At 49.9% G+C, this 13,573-nt stretch overlaps 1 protein-coding gene across 2 annotated transcripts in view; it reads right to left on the bottom strand.

Annotated features, from left to right (window-relative positions):
* Positions 1 to 12,576, bottom strand: part of B3GAT3 (beta-1,3-glucuronyltransferase 3) — a 50,127-nt gene extending 37,551 nt beyond the window's left edge. Inside the window, exons 1-2 of one of the 2 annotated variants that reach the window (XM_085626076.1) lie at positions 12,447 to 12,576; positions 10,903 to 11,037 (exon numbers count right to left, since the gene is read on the bottom strand). In XM_085626076.1, coding sequence (XP_085482202.1) covers positions 10,903 to 10,984 — 82 coding nt within the window. In that variant the 5' untranslated portion in view covers positions 10,985 to 11,037; positions 12,447 to 12,576. Of the gene's footprint in view, positions 1 to 10,902; positions 11,081 to 12,446 lie in introns of both variants that reach the window. The other variant, XM_085626075.1, reaches the window with a different exon arrangement.
* Between the last annotated feature and the right edge of the window lie 997 nt (positions 12,577 to 13,573).

A 13,573-nucleotide genomic window follows, 5' to 3' on the forward strand; every position in this document is an offset into this window, starting at 1 on the left:
CATTCGAATCGGTCGAAACCAGGAAGCGGCGGCCGCCATTTTCTCTCTCGCACTCTGAGTGGGGATTAAAAAACAAAGGACAAAAACATGTAAGGGGCTGTTTAGACAGCTCCTAAGCACCTAGCCATGTTGGGGGAGTCCCCAAAGATCCCCCAAGGCCAAAAACGGAATTTTAATTTTTTCGATAATTTCGCCGATTACGCTTACCGTACGCGTACGGTAAAAAGTTTTTTTTTTATTTAATTATCCATACTCTCCCCACCCCATGTGCAAATGGTGCCCGAAGGGCACCATTTTTGCACGGCATATCACCGATGTGAAAAATTAAAATATTACCTTTCACAACGAAGCGCATCATATGTCCTCCATGTGCGCACGGTGCGCGAAGTGCATCGTGCGTACATGGCCCATCTAGCGTAACGTGGGCAGTTAGTGCCGTGCACGCACGGTGGGCACGCGGTGCGCTACGAGCACCGCGTGCCCACCGTGCATGCATGGCACTAACTGCGTAAAGTGGGCGCGCGGTGCGCGAAGCGCACCGTGCGCGCACGGAACGAACTGCGTTAAGTGGGCGCGCACGCCACGAATGGCGTAAAGTAACTTAGCATTTAAAAAACCGTACAAATTCACTGAAAAAACCATAGGTTTCACACACGTTATAGTTAGGAATTAGCATTTAAAAAACCTTGCAAATTCACTGAAAAAACCATAGGTTTCACACATGTTATAGTTAGCGGAAATTTTACTGATAAAAAAACCAATGAAATTCCCCCGTTATAGTTAGTGCAGGCAACTATAACTCACGCGACCGCAATCTTCTGCTGATGACATATGTGTCTTTATGAAAAAAAAATATTTGTAATATATGTATAGCTAAAAATTTATGGAAGAAGACATGGGCAAATAAGTGTCTAAATACAGTATTAGCATCAGCAGAGGATTGCGGTCGCGTGAGTTATAGTTGCCTGCACTAACTATAACGGGGGAATTTCATTGGTTTTTTATCAGTAAAATTTCCGCTAACTATAACGTGTGAAACCTATGGTTTTTTCAGTGAATATATATATATATATATATATATATATATATATATATATATATATATATATATATATATATATATATATATATATATTCAGTGAAAAAACCATGTCATGAGTGATGTCACTGACCATGTCATGAGTGATGTAATATGTGACGTCATCAGCAGTGGATTGCGGGTGCGCGAGTTATAGTTAGCTTAACTAACTATAACGGGGGAATTTCAATGGTTTTTTACGAGTGAAATGTCCAGCTAACTATAACGTGTGTGAAACCTATGGTTTTTTCACTGAATTTGCAAGGTTTTTTAAATGCTAATTCCTAACTATAACGTGTGTGAAACCCATGGTTTTTTCACTGAATTTGCAAGGTTTTTTAAATGCTAATTCCTAACTATAACGTGTGTGAAACCCATGGTTTTTTCAGTGAATATATATATATATATATATATATACATACACACACACATATACATATATACACACACACACACACATATAAACATATACATACACACACCCAACTAGGAAGAGACAAGAGAGGCCGACAGATGTGCTGCAGAAAAGGAGAGAGGGAAAGAAACTCAATGGCGGGACCTGCATGCTAAGAGAGGGGAGAAACTGTCAAATGACTGACAAAAGACAAGGAAATGGAAAGAGGAAACAAGGAACTGGACTGAATGAAGCAACACAAAAGAAGTGGAGGCGGTTGCACGGTTACAACCAACAAAAGTAGCAAAATACCTAGAATGTTTGTAAACACAATAAAAAAATAATCTAGGGGGAAAATAGTCAGTCAGTCTTTGTGTATAGCGGTATAAGAAAAAAGAATGAGCAACAATTTGTATGGAAAAGTGCAAGACGTTTGGCACATTCTCAGAGAGGCAGGGACTTCCTCATGGGGTGGCTTTTCGTTATAAATTGGGGCTGTGAAACCTAGCGATGTCGAGTGATTTTTGCTCATAAGCCACAACAGGCTATTATATCATACTCACATTGAGTCAGCAGCCAATCTTTCAGAAGCAGATTAGGGAGATAGTCATACTAGCAACAGCAACAAAAAAACAAATGTTGTTATTCGCAATGCTAGCTGTGCTTAAGTCAAAGCACAGATGAATAACATTATATACAAACGACTATTTGCATTTCAGTGCTTGCATCTATGAAGTGACACGAGTGCTGAGCACATGAAAAGCAAACACGCAGAGAAGAGCTCAGAACCAGGCCACTGACAATTGGAGCTCAAGTTTTTCAGGCCTGCAAACTTTCTAGAAATTTAGAGACACACTGTCACTTCCACAAAATTAAGCACTATTTAGTTCCTCTGAAGAGGTCAAACCAATCAACCTTCAATAAGTATTAGTTGTCTTTGCGAGTAGCCTGATGGAACAAGACACATCTGGCTGTGGAAGTCTTAAGAACTGTGCACACTAGTCGCCATATAAAAACCACAAGCCCTTAGTTGTTTTAGTGTCCGAACGTCAGATAGGAGCAAGACCCACACACTGATATTTTATAATCACAGGGACAGCAAACATTCTCAGCAAAAATGTATGTGCACACATGAAAATACAGAGATGGCTATGGTGTGACTTTTCTGTGCCCTATCAAAAGGAAAACCCAGGCATGACTCACAGCCCACGATGGAAGGAAAGCAACACAGGCCCGTGGATTTTTATTTGGCACTAAAGGCAACTGACCTTGTGCCCTGGAATATCTGTGGGAAGATAGCATCACAGGATGGCAGGCCTAAAGAAAGGCGACTATCAGGCATGCATGTGGAAGGGGTTTGATGGGCTAGTCCACCGAACAGGCCAAAGCACCAGTCCCTCAGATGCTGCACAGACATGTACTCATATAAGAGAGCCCAGGGCATAAGTCCCAAATAAAAATTAAAGGGGAGGACTAACCAAGTTGGACAGAATGCAAGTGACATCATGTTGTGTGACATAACGGCATGTGACGTCGCATGTGGCAACATAGGAAGTGATATTACAGGAAGTGGCATCACAACCCATGACCTCACAGGAAATGACTTCACAATAAGTGACATCAGATCTTAAGACCTCATACGTACACATAATTAGAAGGTCTATCATAAATACATTTGAGCGCATTATGAGATTCAACAAATGAAAGCTGATCAGTACTTAAGCCTAGGACTTGAGTTCCCCGTTTGAAGGAATTAACAGCCCAAATGTTCTGACTTGTTCCAGGCCTCTGGCGCTGGGCATACTGGGCTACTGCTCTGTGTGTGATCCTTACAGCAGATCTGAAATTGGAAAAACTTTATTCCGGGAACCCATAAATTGGTGTTCAAGGTGTGACAAAGAAAAGAGGGTGGAGTCATGAGAAGCAGAGCCGTGAAAAGCAGTCCGTTATCGGGGCTCAGATTTACAAACATTTCACACAACACAATGCAGCAAGTGAAGTTGCTGCGATGCGTAGAAGGAAGAGACAAAATAGTGGCAAATTTTCAAAGATATAGCACAGTTCTGTTCTCTCCTAGCCAGCGCACTTGTTGCTGCCTAGCGCCAATGCATACACCCTTGTGTCATGGCGCAAGGGTGCCTATGTTGGGGTCAGGATAGTTTTTGTGCAGGAAGGAATATCTTCCTGCACAAAAACTATCCTTAGAGGCTACTTCCTTTTTGCATATGTGCAGCAGGATGCAGCACACATGCAAAGAGAAAATAACGAGGAGCAATAAAGATATTTCTCCTTGTAAAGCCTTTGTAAATATGGGTTTGTGTCAAAATACATGGGTGGAAGCACCCAACGCCCATGCACCACCCATGTAATACACACTTGACGCAAGTAATGCAAGGCAACACTATATGCTGCATTGCTTTTGTTTTTTGATTCACAAAGCCAAGCAAATCGGGAATTTGCGTGGCTTTGTAATTCCTAAAATAGATTTTGTATCAGGGCTGCGACAAAAAAGTGACACAACCCAGTTGCGACATCTTTGTAAATCTAGGCTTCAACTTCTACATTTTTTTTTAACTCTGCCACAAAGAAAATGGCAACAAGAAGAAACGTGACGGGGGAGGAGCCTAGCGCGCAACCAAGATGGCCGCGTAGGTGCAAGGCTCCCGAGGACCTCCGCGACCTCCTGCATTAATCCTGACTATATCCTGTCCTAGATGAGGGGACTGTGTTTGTGAGCCCGAGCTGAGGTGACACCCGTTTTCCGTTTCCAAATCGGACCTCGGACACCGGCGGGAGCACCGATTGAGGTTTGCGGCCTTCTCCACGCCGGCCCCCCGGATTGGAGTAGTGGGGCGATCCGGAGACAAAGTGAACAACAGCGGCGGGCAAGGCTGGGCGACTCGCGTACCCCGCACTTTCACTTTCGCTTTTGCGCCCTCCTTGCTGACGGGCGAGGTAGGGTTGCGGGGCGGTGTGCGGTGGTGTGGCCTTGCCCGGGTGCCCGGCCGACCCGCTGTCTGTGATTCAGCCTGCGGACCTGTGGTCGCCCCCCCCCCGGAGCCCGTGAACTGGTTTGTCGGCCCTTTCGAGGAGATTGGCACGATTTGGGGACTGCAACCATGTCCACAAAGCAAGATGGCGACCGGGCAAAGGTGAAATCGACCCGCCATGGCACGGCCCATCAGTCCAATAACATGGACCGCTACACCCTCCAGAAGGGATCTCCTGAGGCACCGAGTACGTCCCCTGCGGGCCCGACTGATGCTCCTGCTCTGCCCGCGGATCTGACCCTCCGAGACGTCATGGGCGCCATCGCCGAAATGAAGGCCTCGGTGGACCAGCGCTTTGACACTCTGGCGCAGAAGATAGACTCGGTCCTCGTGGATGTGGGCCTGGTAAGGGCCGATTTGTCCAAAACGAATGACCGGGTCGACTCTTTGGTCCACACTACCTCGGGCCTCACTACGGACGTGGCGGCCCTCCAAAAGGAGGTGCGCCGGCTTGGCCAGGCGAGCGCCCTGATGGATCGTCGACTGGAGGATTCCGAGGGTCGGGCCCGGAGGAACAATGTCCGCATTATTGGGGTGCCGGAGGGACGAGAGGAGGAGGCGGCGGATCTGTTTGTGGAGGACTTGATTCTCACCCATCTCCAGCCCCGGGGGCTGAGTAAACTCTTTGCGGTGGAACGTGCCCACAGGGTCCCCGGGGGAAGACCTAAGGTCGGAGCCCCGCCGAGGCCTCTCATTGCCCGGATTTTCAATTTTCGGGACAGGGACGCTATCCTGCAGACTTCTAGGCTACAAGGACCGGTCAGACTCGACAACATGGACGTCAATTTCTACCCTGATTTTACTCCGGCGGTCCAAAAGCAGAGACTGAGTTTTCTCGGAGTTAAACGTCGCTTACGGGACCTGAACCTTAAGTACGCAATGCTTTTTCCAGCTAAGCTGAGGGTAGAGGTGGATGGCCGCACGCACTTTTTTGATCGTCCCGAGGCGGCCGGGGACTGGTTGGACACTTTGCCCGGGGATCGGGGTCAGGGGGGTGGGGGGGGTGCGGTTGGTAGGGAGGGCCCGCCGGATCAGGACTGAGGGACAAATAGTAGGCCTTGCTCAGGACAATATTATTGTTATCATTGACTGCTCGTGTATGTTCCCCTCCTGTGGAGGTCGTGCGGGGTTCCTTGGGGGCTTTCCCTCCTCCTCTGGGGGACTAGTTAGTTTTTTCATCTATGGGGCGACAGGCACACTGCACTTTGGGGGGGCTGTCTGGGCTCATGCAGGGGTGCAGGGAGGAGGGAGTTATGTTTGGACGGGTGGGTTGGGGTGGGGTGTTGTTCGTTTTTACCGCAAGGCAAACCCTTTACTGTGTTGGTGTTTTTGAGGTGCTCTTGGGGGGACAAATGATGGCTTCTGTATGTGATGGGGGGTAGGGACTTGACTCTGTTGTCGTGGAACGTTAATGGACTGGGGGATAGGATTAAGCGAGGTGTGGTCCTGCAGTATCTGAAACGAATTTCTCCAGATGTGGTCTTTCTGCAGGAGACACACCTTATTGGTAATTCCTTTTATGCCATGAATCGGCGGGGCTATCGCTTGGTGGCCCACTCGGGCTTCACGTCAGGCTCGCGGGGGGTGGGCATCATGGTTAAGAACTCGCTCCCGCTGGAAATAGATGAGGTGCGCCATGATGAGAGGGGACGCTACACGGTCTTGGTGGGGAGAACGGAGGGCAAAGTAGTCGTTTTTGTATCAGTGTACGTCCCACCGGGGTTACAATCTACCACTTTTGCGGACCTGGGGCGCCTCCTCCTTGACCTCCCGGGGGGGCTTCTGGTGGTTGGGGGAGACTTCAATGCGGTGGCTTCTGGGACTATGGATCGTTACCCCCCTAGGGACCTCCCCCGGGCACAGGCGTGGCTGCCCGGCCTCTTAGATACATTGGGATTGGTAGACTGCTGGCGACTAAAACATCCCGCGCAGCTGCAGTACACCTTTCATTCGGGTGCCCATGGTAGCCTCTCGCGGCTTGATCATGTACTTGTCCCTGCGGCCTATGCTGGGAGAGTGGGAGAGGTGCGCCATCTGGCTCGGGGTATTTCAGATCACTCCCCGCTCCTGTTGCATTTTGATGTCTTCCCGAGGGGGGAGGGTAGGGTAGCCCCAATCAATGCATGGTACCTGCGCGACCCCACTATTCGTGCCGACTTGATTAAATCCTTGCAGCGGTACTTTGAGGAGAATGTGGGGTCTGTCCCCTCGGCTATCTCCCTGTGGGAAGCCTTCAAGACAGTTCTTAGAGGGGAGGCCCTCTCCTCTATCTCCCATGCCCGGAGGCGCGAACAGGAGGAGGTGACCCGGGTGGAAGCCGAAACTACTGAACTAGAGGGTGACCTGGGGAGTGGGGTGACGGATGCCACACTACATGTTCTACACCTTAAGCAGGCGGCCTATAGGGCCCTCGTCACGGAGGCGGCCAGGGGCCTCAGTAGAGAGCAACAGGGGCGACTGTATGATGTGGGTGATAAGGCTGGTAAATTGATTGCGTGGTTGGATAAAAAGGAGAGAGCGAATCGTGTGGTCCCGCTGATCGAGAGAATGGATGGTGTACGTGTCACCGAGCCAGAAGACATTGTCTCTTGCTTCGCGGATTATTTCCGCGAGGTGTATTCCCCGGTTTCTCCCTGCTCGGAGGAGGATTCCCATGCCCTGCTTCGGGACATCGCGCTGCCCTCCCTTTCGGTGGAGGACAGGGAGTCGTTGGAGGCTGCTCCCACCTCGGATGAAATTGCCCTTGCCATACGCTCGGTCGCATCTGGCAAGGCCATGGGCCCAAACGGCATCCCTATCGAGCTGTATAAGCTGCGACCGGATGTGCTGGCACCCCACCTCCGCGCGATGTTCCTGGCGGCCCACTCGCGGGGCTCCCTCCCGCCGGACCAGCGTCTGGCTACAATCGTAGTGATCCACAAGGAGGGGAGACCCCGAGAACTGGTCACATCCTATAGGCCTATCTCGCTCTTGAATGCAGAGCCCAAAATCCTCGCCAAGGTGCTCGCCAACCGGCTGGTCGGTGTGGTGGGCGATCTGGTCCACCAAGACCAGTCCGGCTTTATACCCCATCGCAACACGGCCCTTAATCTGCGGCGCCTGCACGGGGTGCTCGCGCGTGTTCCGTTTGTGCGGGAGCCGGCCATCTTGGCGTCCCTAGACGCCACCATGGCGTTTGATACACTCGAGTGGCCATACATTTGGGCGATGCTGGCGAAATTTGGATTTGGACCGGGATTCATCAGCTGGGTCAAATTGTTGTATTCGGGCCCATTGGCGCAGGTGGGGGTGAATGGGCGAGTCTCGGCCCCATTCGCGCTGGGACGAGGCACGCGACAGGGTTGCCCCTTGTCGCCTCTCCTGTTTGCACTGGCCTTGGAACCCCTGGCGGAGTGGCTGCGGTGGCACCCTTCCATCCGTGGTCTCCGTTGGACCCCCGAGTATGAGGACCGCGTGTCCCTATACGCTGACGATATCCTTTTGTACCTCGCCTCCCCGCGTAAATCACGGATTGTCCTGGTTGATGTTTTGCGTTCATTCGGTCGCAACTCAGGCCTTGTCATCAACTGGGCTAAATCATGTGTGTATGTGCTTTCCGGGGAGGCTCCCGTCCTCCCGCGGGACTGTCCGATCCAGATTGCCTCTCAGGGGTTCCGGTACCTGGGTATCTATATCACTCTGGACCCGGAGGCCCGCTACGAGCGGAATTTGCTTCCCCCCCTCCAGCGCTTGAAGGAGGACGTCGCGCGTTGGCGGCGCCTGCCGCTTTCGCCGCTTGGCCGGGCGGCATTGTTTAAGATGATGTCGCTGCCACGCTTCCTGTACGCTCTCCAGAACACTATGGACTTGGTCCCGGCGCGCTACTTCCGTGAGGTGGAGAGTCTACAGCGTCGCTTGTTCTGGGACGGGAGGCCGCGTATTGCCTTGGCGAAGTTGACGCTCCCGTGGTACGACGGGGGGGTTGCCCTCCCGGATATTAAACGGTATTACTGGGCCTCCCAGCTAGCTGCAATTAATCATGGCCTTTACGGGCCCGCCTTGAACCCGGCATTTGAAATGGACAAGATGCTCCTGCCTGGTGGCGACTACAATCGAGCGCTCTACTCTGGCGCGCCCGACCCCCGCCTGACGGGACCTACGCGTGTCATGGTGCGAGTATGGCACGCGGCTAACGCAGCTATGGGGTGGAAGGACCGTTTGACCCGGGCGTCACCGCTGTATGCGTCCGAGAGGTTGGGCTCCCTGTGGACCTCGAAGGGCTTCGAGAAGTGGGACACGATCGGCATCAGTACAGTGGGGGACCTCTGGACGAGGGGGGGATTTAAAACATTCGAGATGCTGCAGACGGAGTTTCAGCTGCAGGGCAGCGAATACTTTCGGTACCTGCAGGTCCGCCACGCACTGGGCTCCGTCTTCCCAGACGTCGCCTCCATTCCGGAGTCGTCCCCCCTGGAGGATAGTGCGCTGGATGGCCATGTTCCGGACAGCACGATCTCCCTCATATACAAAAAACTGATTAATGATCGCTCGGGCTTGCTGACTGGCCTCCGCGAGGCCTGGGTTGCCGATGGGCTGGAGTTGGACGACGAGGACTGGATTTCCGCGGTGGCCTCTCCGAAGGAGGTGGCCATACCGGCTCGCCTTCGCTTCGTCCAGCTAAAGATCCTCCACCGGGTTTACATGACGGGGCCACGGCTTCTGCGTATGGGCTATGCCGAGGATGGGCTGTGTAAGCGTGGGTGTGGTGCTTTGGCGACTTTTTTGCATATTCTGTGGGAGTGCCCGAAGGTGGAGCGATTCTGGCGTGGTGTGCATGAGGTCCTGCGAGTGGTTACGCGTGTCGCGCTGTTGCCTGAAGCGAGGAGATGCTTGCTGAATGTGTGGGAACCAACTGACTACTCGGTTCCGCAGACACGATGGGTGACTCTGGGATATATGGTAGCTAAGCGTGACATCGCGCAGCTGTGGGGGTCCCAGAGGCCCCCGGCGGTGTCGGCCTGGAAAGAGCACATGGATTGGTGCATGTTCCGAGAAAAGGTGGTGTACGTGGCGAGAGGTAAGCCTGGGGCGTGGGTGAAAGTTTGGGGCCCCTGGAACGCCTACCGCGGGGGTATTTGTGAGCCGCCGCTGCTGCCGGCTGCCTCGCCAGCTCCGTCCCCCTAGTTGACCCCCTCCCCCGGCCCCGGGCACAGGGTCCCCCAGTCCCTGCTCTCTTCCCGTTCCCCTCTTTAGATTCATGTGGATGGTTGGGGTCCCCCACTTACGGAGCACGTGCTGTCACTTCGGATTGCGGGTTGCCTTGCGGGTGTGGTTTTTGTGTGTTGTTGTGTTCTTATAAAATGAAACCGTATTGCGGGCTCGGAGTTATGTGGCCCACGTCGTTGATACCTCCTGATCTACCTCTCTGCAACGCCAAGAGCCTTTTTTGTATGTATGTCATATGCTCCTGTCACTCTAGCGGCCGGCCGGAAGGTTGTAGGCCCATACTTGTATATATTTGAAGACTGCAATAAACGGTTTCAAACAAAAAAAAAAAAAAAAAAGAAGAAACGTGACAGTAAATCTGTTCAGGCTTAATTGGTTGCACAGGATACATTTTAAAATATCTTATGGGGTTACGGCACAAGCTGCAGAGATCTTTGTGTGCCAAGTAGATCTATGGGAATAATAATATTAATAATGGTAAAATGACTGGTGGTTGATGCATTTTCTGGAGAAATCTGTGTTTGTCGAGTTACACTTTTGACTCAAAGTGGCATTGAGGGTTACGGTGTCCCTGCAAAGCATATTGTGTAACATCCAGATGACATATTTTTATGATGGATATGCAGTTAGGTAAATGAGTTACTGCTTTTAACATAGAGATCTGTTTTTACTTGCAGTTAATTTATTGCAATCCTTCTAATATATCAAAGTGCTATGAGGAATTATATGTGGTTCCTAAACCTTATATAGATATCTCCTAGCCAGGATCTTACTAGAACAAAGAGAGGGCTGATTGCCCCTTTACTTTGACCTTAGTTTTGGGCCAGCCATCCGCCCAGCTGGAAAATAAAAGGCAAAAGCCCAGCTGCCTGTAAGTTACTGCTCTGAAAGGAAAGCAGATAACATGCAGGCGCTGCTGAATGTGTCCCGATGTTGGAAAATTACACCAGGACAAGTTCAGACTACTTCACTGGGGTACAAATTCTCGGCAGGAAGAAAGGCGTCCACACTGTGAAAATAGTGGGTGGATGCCGTTTACATACGTGTAACCCCAACTTGTGCCCTGGGACAGCCCATTCTACAAAAGTCTTCAGAGAGTCGGTAAAGACATGGATGGGCCAAAATAACCAAAGTCTGAACTTAAGTGCATACCTACCAACCTCCCCAGGACTCACCGAGCTGCATCAATGCATAGAGTAGTCCGATGATGGAGACGAGGAAGTACATGACGAAGACATTCTTCAGTTTGATCTTCATGTTCAAATCTGCCCTTGGTACACAGCCGCCGCACCTGGATAAAAAGTGGCGAACTGGAGGCACAATCGCACCTAAGTTAGGTGCTGTGGCATCCTGCTGTAGATGACAATAGCAGCAAACAGAACAAAGTATAAAAGATTAAGCAGCCCACCCTAGAGGTTCAACAGTCATGCATTTCTTCCCACCTTTTTGCTGTCACACTCCATCTGCCATCCTCTTTGATAAAAGTGAAGAATGTTGCTCCTTACTTTTTAGTGCATTTGCTATTTTTACAAGTTTGAAATGTGCTCATTATCTGTTCCTGAGGATTGATCCTGATGAAATGCATGTGCAGTGGAAAACCTACAGGAGCGAGTAAAGCCCTCTGACTGAAAGGTAAGTTAGAATATGTACAATGGTAGGTTATAATATCTGAGGCACGAATAACGTCTCTCTGGCAAGAAATTCTACAAAGTGTTAGAGCAGACTGTGATGGTAGTAAGTACACACTGGATATTATGGTCACAGTAATTATCCAACAAGAAAGTTCATCATTCCCATTGAGGATATGGAACGCTGACTCCTTTTTTTTTTTTTTAAGTATTCCATTCGGAAGACGTGGCAAAGCACCCAGGGGTACAACACTGAGGAAAGGTCAGCTGCATCATGAGACTCTGAGGGGCCCTCCAAAGGCTTTGAGACAGTGGCCTAGGGCTCCACACAAACTAACACACTCCAAAGGCTTTGAGACAGTGGCCTAGGGCTCCACACAAACTAACACAAGGTCTTGAAACATCAAATCTACTTCTGAGGGTCCTTCTTCTCAGCTGCCATAATAACTGCCGACCCACGAAGGATTCAGGCTATTAAATTAATGCTCGCACTACATTTGAGAATGATTACATAATATGGCTGATTCGTATTAAATATGATGTCATTATAAAACGGCTGTAGGAACTACTTAAGAAATACACCAAGTGGCTTTGGTAGCATTGCTTGCTGGAATATACCACTATGGCTTATACACAGTTTATTGTAAATATCAGCAAACGTAGGGTAAGATAAGAGCATGTTGCTAGAGAGTTAAACAGTGGCTCGGATAGCAGGGGCAAACAGTGCGCCAAGGACAATTGAAAATCATTAATGCCAGTTGGCATTCTTTGAAGGTGCTGACACATTTTCCGATTTAATGCCCATCCTCTTCTTGTGGTGTTTCCAACTACAAATCCTTGGTGTCACTGCTTCACAACCAGTGAACATGTCTTAGTGAAATCGTCAATCAAGTCAACTACACACTGAGCTAGGTAGCATGGGGCAGCTAGAAAATCACAGGAAAGTGTGCAATTTTACAAAGAGATACCAGTATTGGCAAGGGCTTTCATGCAACAAAAAATGACGATTAAATACAGGCCACCATCGGAGCCCGCACCAATGACTTGTGAAAATATGTAATTGAGGAAACTAGACTGTGAAGAAGACTTACCTGGAAATGGTTTGTTACCCACGTCGCGCACCTATGGGGAAGAAAAGAAAGACGCGCAGCAGTGGAAACAGAGAGAGGACAGGGAAGCGAGCGAAGCTGAAGAACAGGAAGCTCTACCCTGACGCATGCGCGCCATTAGGGAAAGAAAACCAGGACCAAGAAACCAATGGGGAACGAGGAGAAAAGCCGACGCTCATAGAACGCCAAGGAAGGGTAACTTTGGAGCCTCCTTAGAAGAACACCGGACCCGCGTGGAGCTGAGAAAGCGGCAGAGTGCTCCGGCAACCAGCAGGAAAACGTCGCTGACAATTCCGAAAGCACGTTTTTGGAACGAGGAGTCAAGCTGGAGGGCCCTGCCTCTCCGAGTCCCGGAACCGCTACGGTCCTCGGAGTGGTCGTGGATTACAATGGCTCTATGTCACGCCTAAATGGTTTCTTTCTCTTCCCCATATTTCCTAGGGTACTCAGATTTTGAGAAGCAAAAACCGGGACTGGCTAGACACAAAAGTAGGACTAAAGCCTTCAACTTAGTTCTATGTCTATCATGTCCCGATTTTTTGGTAAAAAAATTCAATACATCTCACCCCGCTATGGAAATACTTCCAGCCTCTACACTGAGTACCCCTGCCCTCCTCTTTGACTCCCTCTGCTGCAGCATACATGCAGCAGACGTGATCCTGCGCTCTCAAACGGATACATTATTTAACGAAAGCATACCTTTTTATTCTCCTTTGCAGCATAACTTGACCTTTGCCCCAAAAATCATGACCTGTATTTAAAATTAAGGAAAGGGTTGAGACACCGGGGTAGTTCTCTGAAAACCGGGGCAAACCGAGACGTCTGGTCACCCTAAGTTTGCTGAGCAATTTGAGAATGGGTGAATTAAGGGCACAGAGGGAAGGGCCAAAAGCAGGGTACGAATCGTACCCTGCTTTTGGCCCTTCCCTCTGTGCCCTGCCTGGTAAAATAAAAGAGGGAATTTGGGGACAGTGCCAGATTCTGGACAACGGCGATAAACTTTTAGGAGAAAGAAATATCATGCAAGTGTGTTTTCTTTTTTTTTTTTACATACCATCTGTTCATTACTGTTTTTTGGTAACTGGCCATTGAGTCCTGGAAGAAGCTAA

Source organism: Triturus cristatus, chromosome 9, assembly GCF_964204655.1.
Source record: "Triturus cristatus chromosome 9, aTriCri1.1, whole genome shotgun sequence".
NCBI lineage: Eukaryota > Metazoa > Chordata > Amphibia > Caudata > Salamandridae > Triturus > Triturus cristatus.